Genomic DNA, 22,114 nt, shown 5'->3' with positions numbered 1-22,114 from the left:
CTCCTCTTTAAGAACAGTATACACAACAGTTAAGGACGTTCAAGTGGCACCTGATAATCTCATGTCATGATGTCTGACATAGGGCCTCTTTCACATGGCCGTATGGCTTTTTCAGTATTTTGCGGTCCGTTTTTCACGGATCCATTGTTCCGTTTTTTGTTTCCGTTTCCATTCCGTTTTTTCATTCCGTTTTTCCGTATGGCATATACAGTATACAGTGCTTACATAGAAAAAATTGGGCTGGGCATAACATTTTCAATGGATGGTTCCGCAAAAATGGAATGGATACGGAAGACATACGGAGTACATTCCGTATGTGTTCCATTTTTTTTTGCGGACCCATTGACTTGAATAGAGCCACAGAACGTAATTTGCAGGCAATAGTAGGACATGTTCTATCTTTCAACGGAACGGAAAAACGGAAATTCAGAAACGGAATGCATATGGAGTACATTCCATTTTTTTTGTGGAACCATTGAAATGAATGGTTCCGTATACGGACCGTATATGGAATGCAAAAAGCGGCCCGCAAACGGAAAAAAAAACGGTCGTGTGAAAGAGGCCTAAAACTTGTCCTGGTCTGACCACCATAATCAATACAATAGTAGCATGTCATTGGTGGCTGAAAGAAAACTCCATAATAGTATCTAGATTTGCAGCTCAGGCCATATTATTGGGCTGTAACGCCAGACATGACACATGGACACAGTCAGCAGATGGCCCCCAATACAAAAACAGTACAATATATGGTCCCTTCAATCCCACAGTGGTTCATCACAGAGGACCACTCTTATATCTGCCTAGAAGTCCACCAGTATTTCCGAGCTACACAGTTTGCTAACTCAGTGCCTTACATACAATCTAACAAAAAGTAGGAAGTTACTAGAAGCTCTTAGGGTATCAGTGGGCTCCTTACCCACTGGGCCCCTGTGCAGAAGCATAGGTTGCACATACAGTATTATCACCCCTGAGTAAAATATAACTCCACCCCTGAGTACAATTTCATTCCTCTCCTGAGTAGAATATAATTGAACAGAATATAATTTCTCTCCTGAGTAGAATGTAATTCTTCCCCTGAACAGAATATAATTCCATCTCTGAGTAGAATATAATTCCTCCCCTGAGTAGAAGATAATTCCTCTCTTGAGTATAATATAATTTCTCCCCTGAGTAGAATATAATTCCTCTGAGTAAAATATAAATCTGCCCTTGAGTAAAATATAAATCTGCCCCTGAGTAGAATATAATTTCTCTCTTGAATAGAATAGAGTTCCTTCCCTGAGTATAATATAATTCCTCGCCTGAGTAGATGATAGTTCTGCCACTGAGTGGAATATAATTCCTCCTCTGAGTAAAATATAATGCTGCCCCTGAGTAAAATATAAATCTGGCCCTGAGTAGAATATAATTCCACCCTTGGGTAGAATGTAATCCCTCTCCTGAGTGGAATATAATTTCTCTCCTGAATAGAATATAATTCCACCCCTGAGTAGAATATAATTCTTCCCCTGAGTAGAATATATGTAATTTCACACCTGAGTAGAAAATAATTTCTTTCCTGAGAAGAATATAATTCCACCCCCCCTGAGTAGAGTACCATTACTATCCTGAGTATAAGATAATTCCACCCCTGAGTAGTATATAATTCTGCCCCTGAATAGAATGTAACTCCTCCCCCGAGTAGAATATAATTCCTTTCGTGAATAGAATGTAATTCCTCCCCTGAGTAATTTCCACCCCTGATTATAATTCACAGGATATAACACCTATTGGTTATACGATAAATATATAACTTCTTTATCTTATCCTACTATCATACCATGCAAGATACCGCCATTGTGTTATCACCCAGGTCAGGGTCACATTAAAGTGTGGTTGTCATAGTGCAAACATTTTTGTAACCAGTCTCTTGAAATAGAGCTTCATTGCTGAGGTCAGAGGGGCATGAAAGCATGGCCATTACACAGAAGAATGTTTTCCATGCCTGTAAGTGAGTAATGGATGATAGAAAAACTGTGTTTCCATGTTGGAAGTTTATTCCGCTCTAAAGATTGAAGAATGGTTTATGTCACTGGATTTGTCCTCATATATTATAGTGCACAGAACCTGAGAGCACTTGAAAGCCGGTGAGATGAACGTGGCAGGAACCATTAAGATATTTCAGGCCAACCATGTAAGATGGTGTAGAGTAAGGAATGCATTGACGGCTCCTAGCTATCATCAACACTAAAATGTGTATATAAAAAATAGTAAAACATAATTGTAATTGAAGGAACCATTTAGAGAGTTCAGATCTGATTAATATTAGAAAATAATGGCAGCTTTCTTCCAAAAACAGCACCACACCGGTCCACAGGTTCTGCGTGGTACTGCAGCCCAGTCGCATCAATCGAGCCGAACTGCAATACCAGAGCCAACCCAATATTCAGAAGCAGCGACTTTCAGAACTGCCATGCCCGCCTTATAATCTCATTTTTGCCAGTTTTTATCCAGAGATTACAAGAGCTCACAATATTATAACAAAAAAAAAGAATATATTGTGTGCGTAATTCTGTAATAAGACACGAAAGGTGGGAAGATGTCTCTTCTTCTTGTCTCCTTGACTACAAAAACTACTGAGCGTCTCACCCTATAATTAAGTGATGTACTGAAGAAGGTCACAGCCCATACAAATAAAGCTAGTGTCTAAAAATGCCTCTGTTCTGAGCACTTACTAAGCAGTTTATGGCTGTATGAAAAGGGAAATTTACAAAAAATTCAAGAAAAAGGCAAAAGTAGTCAAAGGGTAGCTTTACCTACAGGATCATTGTGTACTCTATGGGGGCATATTGTACACTGGTATTGATTCCCCCCTGTCCTGCTGGAGGATGGGCCAAATTTATGCAGAGACGCCTCTGCCGGCTGTGCGACACACTTAAATCTTCTGCAACCTCTTATCTGCCATAGATTAAAGTCCTTCTTCACATCGGAAAACTTGCTTGAAGAAAGATAAACGTGGTGGCACTGCGGCTCCGTCCGCTACCCACCCACGGTTAACCCCCTTTTTTCACCAAATCTGAAAAGTGGCGTGACAGGGGACATGAAATCATGAAACCAATTCAATACAACATCACGCCGTGCTAGCAAAAGCTTTGTCAGGCTGCAGGTGACCACACAACCACTGGGTGGCAGCAAATGGATACACCTAGGATAAACATCTTGTGACACAATATCGTAAAATCATATATTTTTTTTTAAAGCTGGTCTTCTCATACTCCACATGTTGAGCAAAGAGGAAAGTTAAGGAAGGACACATCTCTAATATGATGATTTCTACCCAAACCTATGAATGCATTCAAATACTGTCATCCATTGGCCTCTACAGGAAGCAAACACAATGGTAAGATATAGGGAGAGACGCAGAAGATGGCTTTTACTTTTTTCTGCCAAAAAAGAGGCATGGGGAGATGATAAATCCCCCCCTCCCACACCACATAGTGTGTGCAAACCCAAAAATTAATTTTCTTACATTTACGCTATAAATTTCCCTTGTAGGGCATCTGTCAGCAGCTTTGTACTGATCTGTTACATGTGCACTTGGCAGCTGAAGGCATCTGTGTTGGTCCCATGTTCATATGTGCCCGCATTGCTGAGAAAAATGATGTTTTACTATATCCAAATGAACCTCATGGAGCAACGGGGGCGTTACCATTACACCTAGAGGCTCAGCTCTCTCTGCAACTGCTGCTCCCTCTGCACTTTGATTGACAGGACCAGGCAGTGAAAACATCATCACACCTGGCACTGCCAATCAAAGTGCAGAGGTTGCAGCAGTTGCAGAGAGAGCTGAGCCTCTAGGTGTAATGGTAACGCCCCCGTTGCTCCATGAGGTTCATTTGGATATAGTAAAACATCATTTTTCTCAGCCATGCGGACACATATGAACATGGGACCAACACAGATGTCTTCAGCTGCCAAGCGCACATGTAACAGGTCAGCCAGTGTCATAGGTACAAAACTGCTGACAGATACCCTTTAATCTTGAACTCAGAGGTCTGGGACTCTTGGAAAAATCTCATAATTTGGCTCTTAAAGGGGTTGTCCAGAACTAGAAAAACATGGCTGCTGCCTTCCCAAGATAATGTCACACTTGTCCAATGTCACACCTGGGATGTGTGTGGTATTGCCGCTCAGTCTCATTTACTTTAGAGGAGCTGAACTGCAATACCAGACCCGACCTGTGGGCGGGTGTAGCGCTCTTTTGGGAAGAAAGCAGCCATGTTTTTTTCTTTCTTTTTTTTTTTTTTAATCCTAGAAAAAACATTTATCTAATATGGCGCATTGGATAATTAATAGGGAATGGTACTTGTTTTGTTTGCATGGGCTGGAGATATATTAGACCTTTCTAGACCTTTCTAGGTCACTAAAGGTCCAGTGACGGGACAACAATTTCTAACCACTACAAATAATACCATTTTTTTTATTGACGCTGTGCTGTATCGGCAACGCTTTATGACTGCAGGGGTCAGGGCAGGAAGGAGTTAACTGGAAAGCATGTTGGAGGCCAAAATTGGCTGGGATGGATCCAGTTCATGTCATAGCTGGAGGAAACACGCCGGTTGGTCTTAGGCTCTTGGGTGTCTACTTGCTGCCAGATAGCTGGTGCCGGGCACAGGATGCCAGTGGTGTCTGACACTTTTTCATGCTTGCTTAAATTACTGGTGCAAATAAAACAAAAAATGCTGTGGCCCCCTCCCAGAAATTAATTATGGGATTTGTCCTTTGTTCGGGGCTTGAGGCGGGCCTCGTTCAGTCCTTTGGGTTCTGAATGGCACTTCTTGCATAGAGAAAGGCTATACTGTACGTATATCATTTCCCTTCACCTAGAGCAAAAATTCAGTTTGATGTCCTACCCCTTAGCCAAGACAAAAATGACTTGGCGTCCCCTTGGGGTACATGTGCCACTATCCTGCCACATGGCTTAGTAACTGTGACATCAGTGAATCCTTGATTCTTATGGTCCTATGTTGTGCCATCCCTCTTTTACTCCTACTAGAAGTTTATGAATGAACTTCCAGCAGTCTGCAATGAGGGTCCAGCTGTTACCAATTGGGGGTGAGTCCCTGCACAGCCTGACACTGTCCAGTTGGTGCTTCCAGTGTCAGACTGTGCAAGGAAACTGCACCAACAGGTAACACCCATCTGAACCTTAATTGCAGATCATTCATAAATGTATAATAGGAATAATGGAGGAATGGCAAAAAATTGAGCTATGAATGCTATTATGCCTGCTATTGGCTTTACACCCTTCCCCCCCCCCCTCCTTTTGATCCACGCGATGGGGGGATGGAGTATCGACCGTGCGGGCATCAGGAGTGACGCGGGTGCTGGGGAGCGGGGTAAGTATAACCTGTCTGAGGGGCCCAGGCATAAGGGGGGTCATTATAGGGTATAGGGGTTGGATAACCACTTTAATCATGGAATGGCATCTCCATTGATCCGGGGCTGTACCATACCGTTTGTAATAGGTTTTCGCCCCTCAGTTTTGTTTTGTTTTGTTCCTTGGCAGAGATGATCTCTAAACAGAAAAACCAGAAAACACCATTCTTCTAGAACAGAAGATTTCTGCGCAGCCAGTTCTTCCACCTGCCACGTCCAATGTGTTCTGCCGTTCAAGAGCCAAACGTTGTGCGTCTTGTACCATGAATCTGTTCCTGCCGACCGTGTATATTAGTAACTGCTCCTTAGTAATATTCATCATGGAGTAACTGATTAGTCAACAGATGGAGAGGAATTTATTGGAGCAACTGCCCGTTATGACTACGGAGTCAATGGAGATTTGGTTTGCTCCCTCCCTTGTCCTCTACACTAAAGCTATATGAGCCTGCCATTGGAAAGTGTTGGCCAGTATAGTATTTGGGGGGTACTATCTCCCCTTGGGGAGAGCGCCTTAATCAGCGTGAGGAGTGAGAAGACCATAGGCCATACATGCTCCTCTGGAACTCTGGGAAGAAAGGGATGCAAATCAGCAATTAGCAATAATATTTGATATATGGGATCATTTGTTAAAATTCAATTGGGGTCAAGTTTGATTCGGGTCAAAATTCGGCTTGATTCGAAAAAATGCTCTGATTGTCTCTGAAAGTCCCTCTCTTTATCTGTCTCTCTTTCTGGGCTATTCAGCTCAAGAGAAGGGCGAATTTCTTAAAATTCGACTCAGATCTTATTCGGCCGAATCGACTGTCTGATTTGATTTGGATCTGAATAAATTCGACCTGAATCAAAAGTGCTCTGATTGTCAGGAAAGGTCTCTCTCTCCTCAATTCTCCCAAATCCAATCCCACAATTCAGGTTCAGGAGCGAACTGGCCGTAGACATTACAGGGACATTTCCCCGGGGAAGGGGGGCGTTTGCCGTCCCAGCCCTTCTTATGGCCGCCAGCCAGGTACATAAAGATCTGATGCACTCAGCTTTTTTTATTTGAAGTAGGAGTATGCTCCTGGCCAGTGGCCGCAGGTCCTCTCCAGAATTCGACTGTATTGCCATCCACAGGACGACGATATAGTTTCATACTGTGGCGTGGGCGGCATTATTTTGTGTTGCACTGTGGTATTTGGTTCTGCTGGGGCGGTATTTTTTTCTACTTCATTTGTCTGTGCCTACTTGTGTTGTCCCCGCCTTCTGTCAATTTGGACCCATCTACAACATGGGGCCACTTTTAGTTTTATTTTCCGGGCCACTTTTTCTTTTGATGACCAACCTCAGGATAGGTCATCAATATCAGATTGGTGGGGTCCGATACTCGGAAACCCCCGCTGATCAGCTGTATGAGGAGATGGCGCACGCACTGTGCATTCCTGATGTAGTGCACAAACGGCCGAGCCCTGTGTATTGCGGACCCGATGTTTGCGGGCCGCAGTATGGGCACCAGCCAGCAATGATCATGCGCATGAAGACTCTACTTTACACATATCCATCACATGGACTGATATGATATGATAGCTTGGCTGAGCATGCATGTTTATTTCCAGGAGTTAATCCTTGATCTGTCCTAAGGATAAGTCCTTAATATCTGGAGTCCAGAAAAATTCTTTAAGGCTGGAATCACACATACAATTTTTGATGCATTTTTTATTTTTTTTTATCCAAGCTAGAAAAGACTTCCAAAGGAATGGGAAGTTTAAAGGAAGGACTTCGACTTCTCCACCCAGCTGGATCCATTTCTGGCTTTGGCTTACAAAAAAGAAAAACTTTGTCAAAAACTAAAGGTGTCATTTTGCATTAGGTTTCTGAAGCCTCTTCCCCTCTGTAGGGCTTTAGCAGAGAACACTGACGCTGAGTGTCCCACCACAGATTTGCTTCAACACATGCTTCAAATATTTAATTATTCATGCTCTGCTTTCTTTTAACAAAATAATCAGATCAAAACCGCTGTGACGCTTGGAAAAAGTCCCGAGGCCTGACAGTTTTTGTGCATAAGAGGCGACTTGTCAGTGCTCACGACTGCAGCAATCACTCTGTGCACGGTCCATATCATCAGAAGATTTAGATGGCATCTTGTCTGCTGGTACCTAATAGGCATTACGCTTTGGATTTGGATTTGCTGGTGGCTTTTACCTAAAGTCACACAGTGAGACATTTGGGAAAAGAATGTATATTATTAACACTACATACTGTATAAGCATGAGTTAATTTTGATTATTAACGCGGACGTCTCATCTGGGCCCTTGGCCATCAATTTTTGGCCACTGCAGGTCAATGTGGGCTTACATAGTGACTATTCAAATGAACGGCGATTAACGGGGTTGTCACTTCTGCAAATGGAATTTATCATGTAGAGAAAGTGAATACAAGGCATTTACTAATGTATTGTTATTGTCCATATTGCTTCCTTTGCTGGCTGGATACTTTTTTCCATCACATTATGCACTGCTCGTATCCAGGGGTTATGACCACCCTGTAATCCAGCATTTGTGGCCGTGCTTGCACGCTATAAAAAAAAAAAGCACCAGTCTATATATACTCCCAAGGTCCTGGCCACCAGAGAGGCCAACGCTTTTTCCTATAGTGTGCAAGCACGACCACCACTGCTGGATTACAGGAGGGTCTTAACCCCTGGAAACAAGCCGTATATGATGTGATGGAAAAATGAATCAAGCCAGTCCCTCACCAGTTTTATGGCGTCCTATCTGAGGGCAGCATAAACTGGTGACAGAGACCTTGAGCAAAACGTTGGTTCACTTACATGTGTTGACCCAACCACTTCTTGAAGGGGTTTCCAGTTCTGAGATATTGATGGCCTATCATCAAGCTAGGTCACCATATCAGATCGGTGGAGGTCAGACAATAAGCACCCCCACTGATCACTTGTTTTGGTTGACTTACGGCCCCGGAAACAATACCGTGGATGGAAACAGAAGAAGAAGGCTCCACCTACTGTGTAGTGCCTGTGTTGGGGTACTGCAACTTAGCTTCCCTAAGTGAATAGGAGCTGAGCTCCAGTACACCAGCGCAGAGAACTACACAATGGAAGGAGCTTTCCATCAACTGTATGGTTTCCAGCATCGGTGGCTGCCCGAAACAGCTGAATGGTGGGGGGTGTCTGGTGTCGGTCCTTCACATTCTGATGTCCTATCCATAATAATAAAACTGGTGTTATTATAACAAAACCACAGCACTTTACTGAAGTCGGTCAGCAGGTGATCCACACAGGCACCATTCACATGAAATGCAGTCTTTATAGTCGATTCAAGTAGTTCCCAAAGGTTGTATATGGAGGCTTGCTTCTCTCTCTCTCAATCAAACTAGTGACTAGTCAATCTCTCCTTTTCCCGGCCTAAAGACATGCGCTTTCTCTATCGTCAGATATATATAAGTATATGATATCCACAGTGTCCTTAGGGGAATACAGTCTCTGACCAGGGGGCCCTCCTGTTCTTTGGTTATAGTAGGCAGCTTGTAGCTTACAGTGTTTCCACCACATGCAGAGGAGGCTGTAGCCAGAATTACCTTCTTTGTCAAAGTCTGCGATTCCTTTCTGTAGGCTAAACCTTCTATAGATCTTCTCCCTTCTGAGGGCTGGCACATAAGTGATAAGTAATGTGCAGCTGCTTGAAGCTTCCCGTTAATAGAAGCTCATGGACAAGGGTTTTGCTGCTGTGACCTGCAGTGATCAGATGATTGCCACCACAAGAGGATTCACAGGGTATTATTGGAAGAGTTTTTGCATCTAGAGCTATGGAGGCATTTTGGCTAATTTATGGCAAATATTTGCCCAAAAATTAGCGAAATATCGCTAATTTGAGTATTGCCTATGCCGCTCATCACTAGTTACTATCTTGAAATGCTGTTTTTCAGCATTTCGAAGCAGAAAGTGCTGGCTGGTGGCATGTTTTCTTTTCCATCACAAGCTGAGCTACACAGATACATGTTTCCTCTCCCTCCTTCTCCATTTTGTTCTCTTCTAAAGAGTAGAATAGATGGGTAATGGCGTCTGCTCCCTTCATTGTCTAAATGATGGGAATGAGACAAAGCATGACTGTTTTTTGTTCCACACTCGGTTAGAAATAAGCTAAACATTGCTTTTCCACCTCGTGGAGGCATAATATTTATTAAAGGCAGGAATAGTAAGTGTGAAGAGTATTTATCTTGATAATGTTCTCCGCTGTAAAATGCCTCATTGCATGGAAACAAGTAGAGAACTAAAGCGCTTATGGAAATGAGAGCCGCGAAAAAACTCATTGCATTAATGTGTCTGAATCTTCGACGAGTTAAGGCCAATGGAATTCGGAAGCAGGGGAAATGCTAGAAGATTAGAGGAGCTGTCATTCATCTTACGTATTCTTAGATGGAGGCTGCTAAGCAAAAAAGTTTCCAAATAAAAATGTAAATGTGTAGCACTTATGTACTATTTACTGCTCAGTCCTTCTCCAACAGACACCTAAAGCGGTCTACCAGGCCTATCACGGTTATGGAATGTTGAGGGACAACTACTGTTTTAGGTGTCACCCAGAGTCTTAGTTGAGCTTCTTCCACCCAATGTTTTCAACTTTCACAATGTAATGTATGTACAATGGCAACCCTGGGAGAGGGTGAGGAGGATGGGAGTGGCAGTGGCTCTGAAAAACGGATCTCAGGGGCAATCCTCACACCGATATCCCTCTGACAGGATGGTGCACCCCTTCTTCCCTTGGGGAAGACCCAGATGTCAAGGATCCTGCCTGATGGTGAATGGGGTGCCCTTGGTGTTAGGTGTTTTGGCAGCTTGTACGGCAGGAGTGTAGATATTGATGCCATGGCAAGGAAATTATGTTCAAGTCAGTCACCAGGCCACTTGGTGGAAATAAATAGGTCTGGCTTTACTGAGTAAGTGCAGAATAGAAGGAGTTGTTCATCTAACAGTATCAAGGTACATTTCAAAGGCAAACCCTTTGCAAACCCATTTCAAAGGCACATGCTCAGTTTCGTCCTTCAACTGCCTCCTGAGCTGTGATAGGGAGAGCATGCCCCTTCCCCCTTAGCTGCAGCAGAATAGACACTCCACTTGAGCTGTCAGCTTGATATAAATCTAGCAGAGCAATGAACGGGGAGATCTCTGGATCCATGTGAGGTACAGGGCTGGTTCTAGATTGGCAAGAGATTGTCATGTTCTATATGATTATATGAAGGAAGAGACCGGCACTCCTTGGTACTGCAATTATATCGGGTTTATTCGCCACTCATAGAAGAGGTGACGCACGTTTCGACACATGCAAGTGCCTTTATCAAAGCAATGTAAGCAGCAGGATAGGTGGATCCTGCTGCTCACATTGGTTTGATAAAGGCACTTGCATGTGTCGAAACGTGCGTCACCTCTTCTATGAGTGGCGAATAAACCCGATATAATTGCAGTACCAAGGAGTGCCGGTCTCTTCCTTCATTTAAGCATCCGGAGTGACGTCCGCTAACCGTGCACCCATACCTTCACGCAGTGCCGCCCGACTATTCGTAACCACCATGTTCTATATGATGTCTGATTTTCATTTTTTATATTATTCATGGCATAACCCCTTTAAAGGGAACCTGTCACCTGGATTTTGTGTATAGGGCTGAGGACATGGGCTGCTAGATCGCCGCTAGCACATCCGCAATATCCAGTCGCCATAGCTCTGTGTGCTTTTATAGATATGTAAATGAACCTTAGATGAGTCCTGTCTCCTCCATGCTTGAGAGATGAGTCCAGCGTTCTCTGACTCTGAGCCCAGCCATGCCCACTGTGAAGGAGCCCAGCACTGACCCGCATCCTCCAAATCTCTTCCTTGCTTCTCGACGTCACAAAGCTAGAGCGCCATAATCTCTCTCTCTCTCTCTCACTCTGGAGCACTTTGTATAAAACTGCAGACATAATGGTTCTCTCGGACTCAGGCCTAGGACTGAGGAGCAAGCAGACACATGTCCTCTTAGTAGCACAGCTAGGCTAGAACTCCATCTACCCACTAAGACCCTGGTCTATCTCCTAGTAACCTAAAGGGGCTGGTTCAAGGTTGTTAACCCCAAACTATTCATACAATACTATTGAGTAGGCATACGCAAATACAATAAATCTAAGCATTTCACTTAACAATACAACATTTAAACAATCAACCTTTTTGCAGTGACCCTGTTCTGGTGTTCTAGTGATTCTGGGGTCCTGGGTTTGAATTAATTATTGGAAAATTCTGTGTGAAATTTGTATGTATTCCTTGGGTTAGTTTAGATTTTCTCTCTAGTTTGTGTCTTCAAACAGTGTCCTCAGATTAGTTGTACACTATATGTTCTGAGCTGAGTTGGATAAGAAAAGTGTGCACTCGGGTCTCAAATGGTCTACCACAGAACTTAAGGATTCTTTGGTGGGCTCAGATTCTGCCAGATTCTGACCCTCTGTCACCTGACCTGCCCATGCCTGATCACTGTACTGACCCTGTGTTGCCTGCTCTGACCTTTGGACTGTTTCTCAGAATCACACAAACTATGCCCTCCTGTTCCTGACTACAAGCTTTGCCTGATCCCTAGGTGCTCCACATCAGTGTCTGTGACCCCCATGGTTCAGCTGTCAACCACACCAGGACTACTCCAGGAGGTAAAAGCTTGGTGGCTTTCCTGCAGCAGATCCTTTTATAGTGGTTAAACAGCCAATACCATGGAGCTGCCAGGATAGAGCCTTTAGGTTTGTAAAACCAGCAGGTTGACACAGTGGTTCTACACCCACTGATTGTAACAGATGGGCCTCCGAAATCACTTTGTTAGATGGACCCAAAGTACCTCAGTCTGACAGAAGATCCTATACTAGCAGATGCACTCGATACATCTATCCCTTGCTCATCTTGGACATAGCATCTATGGTGTTCCTTTCCTTAACCCTTTATGTGCGATTAACTTAAAAAATGATCACAGTAGATGCATCGCGATGACCACCAAGGAACTCATTTTCTTTGTAGGCCCTATAACAGCTAATGTAAATAGGCTTTTTCCTCTAAATGCATCATGACTTCTCATGCTCTCTCAACGATAAAAACTAGAAGCTTTCAAGGGCACCTCAATATTTTGACATAATTCACCAACACAGCATGACGCTGCTATATTTGTCAAACCCTAGACAGTTGGCTAATTGGTGGAAAATAGTAGAAAAAAAAAGACATAAAAGATCTTGAACTATCCCACTAGAGGCCAGAGATAAAACATCATCTCCAGCAGAGAAGTACGGTCGGCAGGTGGTTGTCATCTACAATTAGATGTTACGTTTCTATTGCTCGTTTTGTATTTACTTGGTGCTCCTCAGCTATTGCGAAATAGATGTCTGCTGGCATTTTTTTGGGGGTTAAAAAAATGACTAGAGGTTTAGAAGAATTTTCTCCAATCTACAGAGCACGCCAGCATTAATTGCATTGTGGCCATCACTTGGAAAATGTCTGGTTTTGATATCTTGGAAAGATTTCCGCAAACAAGCTGAAGAATGCAAAAAATTTTTTTTTTTTCTTTTTTAAGATGCAAAAGTTAATGATGTATATAGTGCGAGACGCTGGAGCTGCAGGCAGCTAATAGACGAGTAAAATTTGTGAGAATGAGCTGCTCCTGCAGTGATTTAATGACCGTCCCATATGTCACTTATGGAGACGTGAGGTACAATTACAGCTTGTGCAGCTGGCTAAACTGTCAAGATGAAGAAGAAGCTTTTCATTCAGGGTCTTTCCTTTAAGATCTCGCCATTGATTTTTATTTTATTTTTTTTACATTGCAAATAATGAATGCGACGTATGGTAATTGTAGAAAACCGACATGATATAAGTGCCTGATTTTTAAATGATTTAGACAATTAAAGGGTTTCTGTCACCCCACAAAACTCTTTTTTTTTTTTTTGGATAGTTATATTCCTTATAGCGCGATATAGGAGAATATAATAGTCTTACTTACTTTCATGCGGCCGATTCTTTAGAAAACGAAGTTTTATAATATGCAAATCAGGGCTCTACCAGCAAGTAGGGCGTCTACTTGCTGGTAGCCGCAGCAGAAATCCGCCCCCTCCTCTTGTTGATTGACAGGGCCAGCCGTGATCTCCTCCTCCGGCCGGCCCTGTCAGTATTTCAAAAATCGCACGCCTCTGGTCATTCGGCGCAGGCGCTCTGAGATGAGGAGGCTCGTCTCCTCAGCACTCCCTCAGTGCGCCTGCGCCGATGACGTCTTTTATACCCTTTAAAGCAGGGGTGGGCAATTATTTTTTCGATGGGGCCACATGAGAAACTGAAAATATTTTGGAGGGCCGGGCCAAAAGGCTAAACTCAATACTGCATAAAATCAATTGTATTTCTTTATAAAAAGCAGTAAATATCATTGTTGGACAACTGGTACGAGTACTTGTTATAGTTAAACAATGAAAAAGTGAGGTTGCCTTACAAGAAAAAAAATTAAATTTATTAAACAAAATTTCCCAAAACAATGAACATTTTTCACTATTTGTGACTCATATTAGTGAAAATTTACAATCACGTTCACTCAAACACATTTTGAGTTTCATTTACTGTTGGAAAGAGGTTCTTAGCATTCTCAAGACATAATGCAAAGACACTCCAAATCTTAAAGGGGTAGTCCAGCCATTGTCCCCCTGTGAATCCAGCAATTGTCCCCTGTGAATCCAGCAATTGTCCCCTGTGAATCCAGCCATTGTCCCCTGTGAATCCAGCCATTGTCCCCTGTGAATCCAGCAATTGTCCCCTGTGAATCCAGCAATTGTCCCCTGTGAATCCAGCCATTGTCCCCTGTGAATCCAGCCATTGTCCCCTGTGAATCCAGCCATTGTCCCCTGTGAATCCAGCCATTGTCCCCTGTGAATACAGCCATTGTCCCCCTGTGAATCCAGCCATTGTCCCCCTGTGAATCCAGCCATTGTCCCCCTGTGAATCCAGCCATTGTCCCCCTGTGAATCCAGCCATTGTCCCCCTGTGAATCCAGCCATTGTCCCCCGTACCTACTGTACCTAATCACCGCGGCGGGGAATATTACAGACAGCGTTCGTTTGAACAGCTGTTTTCCCCGCTGCGCATAGACACTCCCCCTTGCTCGCGATTGGACAGATCCGTCCAAGGGGGAGTGTCTATGCGCAGCGGGGAAAACAGCTGTTCAAACGAAAGCTGTCTGTAATGTTCCCCGCGCCGCGGTGATTAACGTTGTAGCGGCGGCGTCGTTGTTGGCGGCGGCGGTTTCGGCTGCGGCGGGGGGGGGATTGGGGGGGAAGTATCGGGGGTATTAGCGGGAGTACGAGTACTCCCGCTAATACTCGGTATCGGTCCCGATACCGATACTGGTATCGGGACAACCCTAGTGCAGACCCCTCCCTACAATACAGACCCCCCTACAGAACCCCCCTACAATACAGACCCACCCCTACAGTTCAAACCCCCCTAAAATACAGAACACCCCCCCCCCCACAATACAGATCCCCCAGAATACAGAATACAGAAGAATCCCCCCAGAATACAGAAGGCCCCCTCATATACAGAACACCCCCCCCCCCCCACAATACAGATCCCCCAGAATACAGAAGAATCCCCCCAGAATACAGAAGGCCCCCTCATATACAGAACACCCCCCCCCCCCTTACAATAGTACACACCCCTCCCCCCCCCTTGCCTTTAGAAACGTAATGCTCAGAGATGATCAGCCATGTGTTAGTCACACTGACTACACACAGCACAGGGGGAGGCGGCCGCAGCTTCATGCTTGTCGGCTCTGTGACTGTCAGTGTCAGACAGTCACAGCCAATACTATGAGAGCCGCGGGCGCTGCGCTGTTACAGAGAAGGGAATAATTGCGGCCGGCCGGGTCCCGGGTACGGCTCGCACGAGGCACCCCCCCCCCTGCTGTGTCTTACCTAGACAGTACTGCCGCTGACGCTGCCTCCCTGCCACCGCGCCATGCCACACGCAGCACGCCGAGTCGGAAGTCCTCTTCATTCGCGGAGGAGGGGTATCGTTGCTTGGCACGCCTCTGGCTCCGCCCGGGGGCCGGATTAAAAGGTCCGCCGGGCCGTAGTTTGCCCAGGTCTGCTTTAAAGGCTAGAACCTTATGACTGGTTGTAACAATGTATCAACCGGAGATGACAAAATAGACAATTATTGAATAAGTGTTGGTCATTGATTTTGTGCAGGCAGGGGTGGATATGGCATTTTGTAGAGGCAGGGGTGGATTTGGCATTTTGTAGAGGCAGGGGTGGATTTGGCATTTTGTAGAGGCAGGGGTGGATTTGGCATTTTGTAGAGGCAGGGGTGGATTTGGCATTTTGTAGAGGCAGGGGTGGATTTGGCATTTTGTATAGGTAGGGGTGGATTTGGCATTTTGTAGAGGCAGGGGTGGATTTGGCATTTTGTACAGGCAGGGGTGGATTTGGCATTTTGTAGAGGCAGGGGTGGATATGGCATTTTGTATAGACAGAGGTGGATTTGGCATTTTGTATAGGCAGAGGTGGATTTGGCATTTTGTAGAGGCAGGGGTGGATTTGGCATTTTGTAGAGGCAGGGGTGGATTTGACATTTTATAGGGGCAGGGGTGGATTTGGCATTTTGTATAGGCAGTGGTGGATTTGGCATTTTGTAGAGGCAGGGGTGGATTTGGGATTTTGTATAGGCAGTGGTGGATTTGGGATTTTGTAGAGGCAGGGGTGGATTTGGCATTTTGTATAGGCAGGGGTGGATTTGGCATTTTGTAGAGGCAGGGGTGGATTTTGCATTTTGTAGAGGCAGGGGTGGATTTTGCATTTTGTAGAGGCAGGGGTGGATTTAGCATTTTGTACAGGCAGGGGTGGATTTGGCATTTTGTAGAGGCAGGGGTGGATTTAGCATTTTGTAGAGGCAGGGGTGGATTTGGCATTTTGTATAGGCAGGGGTGGATTTAGCATTTTGTATAGGCAGGGGTGGATTTGGCATTTTGTAGAGGCAGGGGTGGATTTAGCATTTTGTAGAGGCAGGGGTGGATTTGGCATTTTGTATAGGCAGGGGTGGATTTGGCATTTTGTAGAGGCAGGGGTGGATTTGGCATTTTGTAGAGGCAGGGGTGGATTTGGCATTTTGTAGAGGCAGGGGTGGATTTGGCATTTTGTAGAGGCAGGGGTGGATTTGGCATTTTGTAGAGGCAGGGGTGGATTTGGCATTTTGTAGAGGCAGGGGTGGATATGGCATTTTGTATAGACAGAGGTGGATTTGGCATTTTGTATAGGCAGAGGTGGATTTGGCATTTTGTAGAGGCAGGGGTGGATTTGGCATTTTGTAGAGGCAGGGGTGGATTTGACATTTTATAGGGGCAGGGGTGGATTTGGCATTTTGTATAGGCAGTGGTGGATTTGGCATTTTGTAGAGGCAGGGGTGGATTTGACATTTTATAGAGGCAGGGGTGGATTTGGGATTTTGTATAGGCAGTGGTGGATTTGGGATTTTGTAGAGGCAGGGGTGGATTTGGCATTTTGTATAGGCAGGGGTGGATTTGGCATTTTGTAGAGGCAGGGGTGGATTTAGCATTTTGTACAGGCAGGGGTGGATTTGGCATTTTGTAGAGGCAGGGGTGGATTTAGCATTTTGTAGAGGCAGGGGTGGATTTGGCATTTTGTATAGGCAGGGGTGGATTTAGCATTTTGTACAGGCAGGGGTGGATTTGGCATTTTGTACAGGCAGGGGTGGATTTGGCATTTTGTAGAGGCAGGGGTGGATTTAGCATTTTGTAGAGGCAGGGGTGGATTTGGCATTTTGTAGAGGCAGGGGTGGATTTGGCATTTTGTATAGGCAGGGGTGGATTTGGCATTTTGTAGAGGCAGGGGTGGATTTGGCATTTTGTAGAGGCAGGGGTGGATTTGGCATTTTGTAGAGGCAGGGGTGGATTTGGCATTTTGTATAGGCAGGGGTGGATTTGGCATTTTGTATAGGCAGGGGTGGATTTGGCATTTTGTAGAGGCAGGGGTGGATTTGGCATTTTGTAGAGGCAGGGGTGGATTTGGCATTTTGTAGAGGCAGGGGTGGATTTGGCATTTTGTAGAGGCAGGGGTGGATTTGGCATTTTGTATAGGCAGGGGTGGTTTTGGCATTTTGTAGAGGCAGGGGTGGATTTGGCATTGTGTATAGGCAGGGGTGGATTTGGCATTTTGTAGAGGCAGGGGTGGATTTGGCATTTTGTAGAGGCAGGGGTGGATTTGGCATTTTGTAGAGGCAGGGGTGGATTTGGCATTTCTGGGGCACCAAGAATACTCATGTAAGGGCACCCCTTCCCCTGTTGCACTGCTTAACTCCACATCTGTCATCTCACTTCTGCTACTCCCTGGATCCGTGTGCAGCTGAATCTATTGCACAGGCAATATGCCCGTCTCTTTAATTCCCTTTTTTAGCCAACTGCTTGTTGTCAGCAGGAAGGCCCCCTGATCTCTTGGGCCCCAAGCATTTGATTGGTTTGCATGGTGGTCTGTTACTGTGCATAAGGCAAGGTAATGTTACAGTAGAAGGGGCACACAATAGTATTGGCATTCCAGCTTTGCGGCCTCTGACCTAGGAATACCACGCGACTGCAATAGGGCCCGCGTGGAACTTGCTCTTTTCTTCCACATGTGAAAACACTGCATTTTCACACAGCCGCCACTAGGGGGAGCTCCATGTACAGAGATTATTATAGCTCCAATAGTAGCTGCATTAATTCCTATTCACTGAGCTCCCCCTAGTGGTGGCTGCAGGCAGCCAGCTAGCTTTGTAACAGAAGCAAAGCTGGAGATTTAATCTTATACATTGAGCAATATGGTGTTCAGAATGAGTGTCATAGATTTGAAGCACCTGTTGAGACCAAAGGCAACTTTTTTTTTTATTACAGTTTGTATTTATTTAAAAAAAATTCCACTTGTTTTAAAAAAACTAAAACAGAAATTTGGCAGAAATCTGGAGCGTTGCACGTGTTCTACATTACCTTACTATGGGAACTATATATGGGGTCCTATAAGATCTGTGTACACCCCTGCCCCTGATCCCATGACACATGCCAACGTAACAACTCTGATGCTCAGGCAGCATAGGAAAACATGAGCATTGGAAATGGCACATGGTCTTGTAACAGATTTTGCACTTGGCGCCCAGGAGTTCACATGATGTCTCTGTACCCCCACAGCCAAGGCAACTAGGACTCAGGGCACATTTTGTATATTGAGTGGTGGCGGTAGGCCCTCTACATGCGGGCAGGCCGTATATATATATATGGTATGTTCATATTTGAACAGTAGATGACGGGAGATTTCAACCAATTGTAATCACTTATCTCTTTTATTTTTCAGGCAGACACGAGAGCAAGAAACCCCGCCGGACTTCTTCTACTTTTCAGATTATGAGCGGCATAACTCTGAGATCGCTGCGTTTCATTTGGACAGGTAAGAACGATTTAACATGGGGTTAAAGTGCATATTTATAAGAGGACGGATCTACAAAGTTCTTACAGTCCAGGACTTTGTCACGTGGACAGGAGACGTTAGGTGGCGGCAGAGGTGCTGTCTTGGATCATCAACCATTCATGGCAAGGGTTTCTCCAATGTGGATCCTCGCAATAACTTTTATACGACCGCTCTAGAACACGCACACCCAGGCTCACGTCTATAGTTTTGGGCGTCCTACATTTGTCACAGTACCAGACACCTATAGAGGACCTTGTAGATCTCGGTTCATTACTGTTTTATTCTTAAAAGGGTTGTCCCACAACAAAATATTCAGTAGTTTTCAAACCAGAGTTATTCAATAAAATCAGAGTTATAATAAAAAATGATAATAATCTTAAAGTGAGCTAATAATGCGGTTAAAACTCTATGGTTCCTGTGTCAACCTTGTAATGATCTGATCACTTGAAGGCCACTGGGAGTGCACTTTCCCTGCTAGGCCCTATCACTGACAATCGGCTAACATGATTGGAGTGTAACATCCACACTTCTTAATAATACATATGTTGAGATCACTGACTGAGGAACTCAGACACCTAAAACCTATAAGCTGCCTCCCTAAAGTCAAAGGTATTGCAGCCTTCTCATTGGCCCACAAGCTAGAAGCAGGGAGGGATCATGTGTACTGATTAAAAAAAAATCTCAAATATTCAAAATTACGAATATATATCACTATATTCTAAATATTCGCGAATTATTGAAGTGACGATAATTGCGATAAAAATTTGCAATTCGAATATTCGTGATCAACACTAAGAAAGAGATTGTCATGTACTATATGATGTCTGATGTCTATTTTTTACATTTATCAGGGGATAACCCCTTTAATAAAATAACAATACTTGAGCATCTTTTCTTAGAACTCTGTGTTGTGTCGTTCCTCTGTTATTCCTCCTAGAACTATATAACTAAAATTGATAAGTGAGCACTATCAGTTGGAAGTACATCCCTCCACTCCCTGACACTGGCAAATCCAACCAGTGCTGGTAGTGTCAGTCTATTAATCCGACAGTAGAGCACATCTGTACACCTAGGCCAATGTGCCAAGGGTAAATACAGATTAAGACCTCATGCACACAGCCATTATTTGGGTCCGCATCCGAGACGCCAAAACGGCGGCTCGGATGAGGACTTATTCACTTCAATGGGGCAGCAAAAGATGCGGACAGCACTCCGTGTGGTGTCCACATCCGTTGCTCCGTTCCGTGGCCTCGAAAAAAAAATAGAACATGTCCTATTCTTGTCCGTTTTGCGGACAAGAATAGGCATTTCTACAATGGGCCGCCCGTTCCGTTCCGCAAATTGTGGAAGGCACACGGCCAGCTTCTGTTTTCTGCGGATCCGCGGTTTGCGGACGGCAAAAAAAGGAAAGGTCGTGTGCATGAGGCCTAATGTATATACCTTACCAAAGAATTACCAGGCTGCACTAAATGTCAACACTGAACCTATAGCGCAAAATGTAATAATGCCCCTAATTGTTAAAAAACTTTACTGTAGTTTATTGAAAATCCATGTTAAAATAAATAATATTCAAAATTTATATTGTGGTTTTTGCAAAGGGCGCAATACGACAATCCTTTTATATTATAGTATGAATAGATGCAGATGTGATCAGAAATAAACGTATAATAGTTTACAAATGTGTCCTCAGGATAGGTCATCAATATCGGATCGGCAGGGGTCCGACACCCGGCACCCCCTCCGTTCAGCTGTCTGAGGAGAAGGAGCGCGCAGTGCGCATGTGCCGTCTCCCGTCTCTCTTCCTGTTCACTGCTGCTTTGCCATAGAGAGCAGCAATGGACAGGAAGAGCGAAGGGAAACGGCAAATGCGCGCTGCACGTGACGTCTCCTCATACAGCTGATCAGCGGTGGTGCCGGGTGTCGGACCCCAGCCGATCTGATATTGATGACCTATCCTAGCCTGGAGAACCCCTTTAAAACTGAAAAATCCACAAGTAAACCGTGCAAGAAATGTAGCAAATGGCGTGCAACATTTGATATATTTGTTGCAACTAAATAAAATAACCGACCCTCCATAAAAGAAAGACCAAAAGGCTGCGTGTTTATACATTACCTGTTAACTGTATACCATCTACAGGATTAGGCTTCATGGACATGACCGTAAGCATTTTGCAGTCTGCAAACCGCGGATCCGCAAAATATGGACCGTGCTGACATACGGATGGAGAAAGCACATGGATGACTTCTGTGGTGAAGTAAGAGATCCATGGTGTACAGTGTAGATCAGGGATGGCCAACCTGCGGATCTCCAGCTGTTGTAAAACTACAACTCCCACCATGCCCTGCTGTAGGCTGATAGCTGTAGACATTCTGGGCATGCTGGGAGTTGTCGTTTTGCAACAGCTGGAGAGCCTCAGGTTGGGCATCCCTGGTGTAGATGATCCAACCTCAGGATAGGTCATCAATATCAGATTAGTGGGGATCCGACTACCAGCAGCCCCACCGATCAGCTCTTTAAAGGGGCTGTGATGCTGGTCTATCTTGCAGTGCAGAGTAATTACAGCTGTTCTTCCCATTCACTTGACTGGGAGAGGAAGTTGTAATTACCCTGCACCAACGCTATGATGGAGACAGCAAGCAGGTAAATAGTGAAGAAGATACAGCGCCTGCACAGCAGTCTGTTCAAATAATTGATCCAGGAGAAAAGTACCAGGAGTCGGACCCCTCTGATGTAACATTGATGACCTATCCATATTGATAGGTAATCAGTATCTGTAACCTGGAGAACCCCTTTAAACTCTATAATCACTATGCTCAAATACTAACTCCTAATAAGTGCTTCAAGTAGCTCACATCCACCTGATGCAAACATGGCGCTTGCTTCTGGAAAACACGTATGTGGGTAACGTGTGTGGCTCCTCTGATCAGATACCGTGTAGCCCATGAGATTAATAAAACAATGATCTGGTCGTATACTTGCTGTAGGTGTCTGGCTGTTCCCTAGGGCATTGTCAGATGACAATAGATATCATGATGCAGCCAGGGGCAGACTGGGAACTTAAAGTGGCCCTGGAAAAAAAACTAAAAGTGGCCCCGTTTTGTAGTCGGTTCCAAATTAATGGAAGGCAGGGCCAGCAATACCATGCTGTGGCACATTGTACCACCCCAACAGAGCCAAATACCACAGTCCATCACAAAATACTGCCAGGGCAACGG

At 44.7% G+C, this 22,114-nt stretch overlaps 1 protein-coding gene across 1 annotated transcript in view; it reads left to right on the top strand.

Annotated features, from left to right (window-relative positions):
• The window catches only part of FAM20C (FAM20C golgi associated secretory pathway kinase), a 148,290-nt gene that overhangs the window by 73,046 nt on the left and 53,130 nt on the right, over positions 1–22,114 (top strand). The window contains exon 4 of the mRNA XM_040439867.1: positions 18,785–18,877. Within this exon, the coding sequence (XP_040295801.1) occupies positions 18,785–18,877 (93 nt within the window). The remainder of the gene's footprint in view (positions 1–18,784; positions 18,878–22,114) is intronic.

Source organism: Bufo bufo, chromosome 7 (assembly GCF_905171765.1).
Source record: "Bufo bufo chromosome 7, aBufBuf1.1, whole genome shotgun sequence".
In the NCBI taxonomy this organism is placed as follows: Eukaryota; Metazoa; Chordata; class Amphibia; order Anura; family Bufonidae; genus Bufo; species Bufo bufo.
This window is presented reverse-complemented; position numbering and strand designations above follow the sequence as displayed.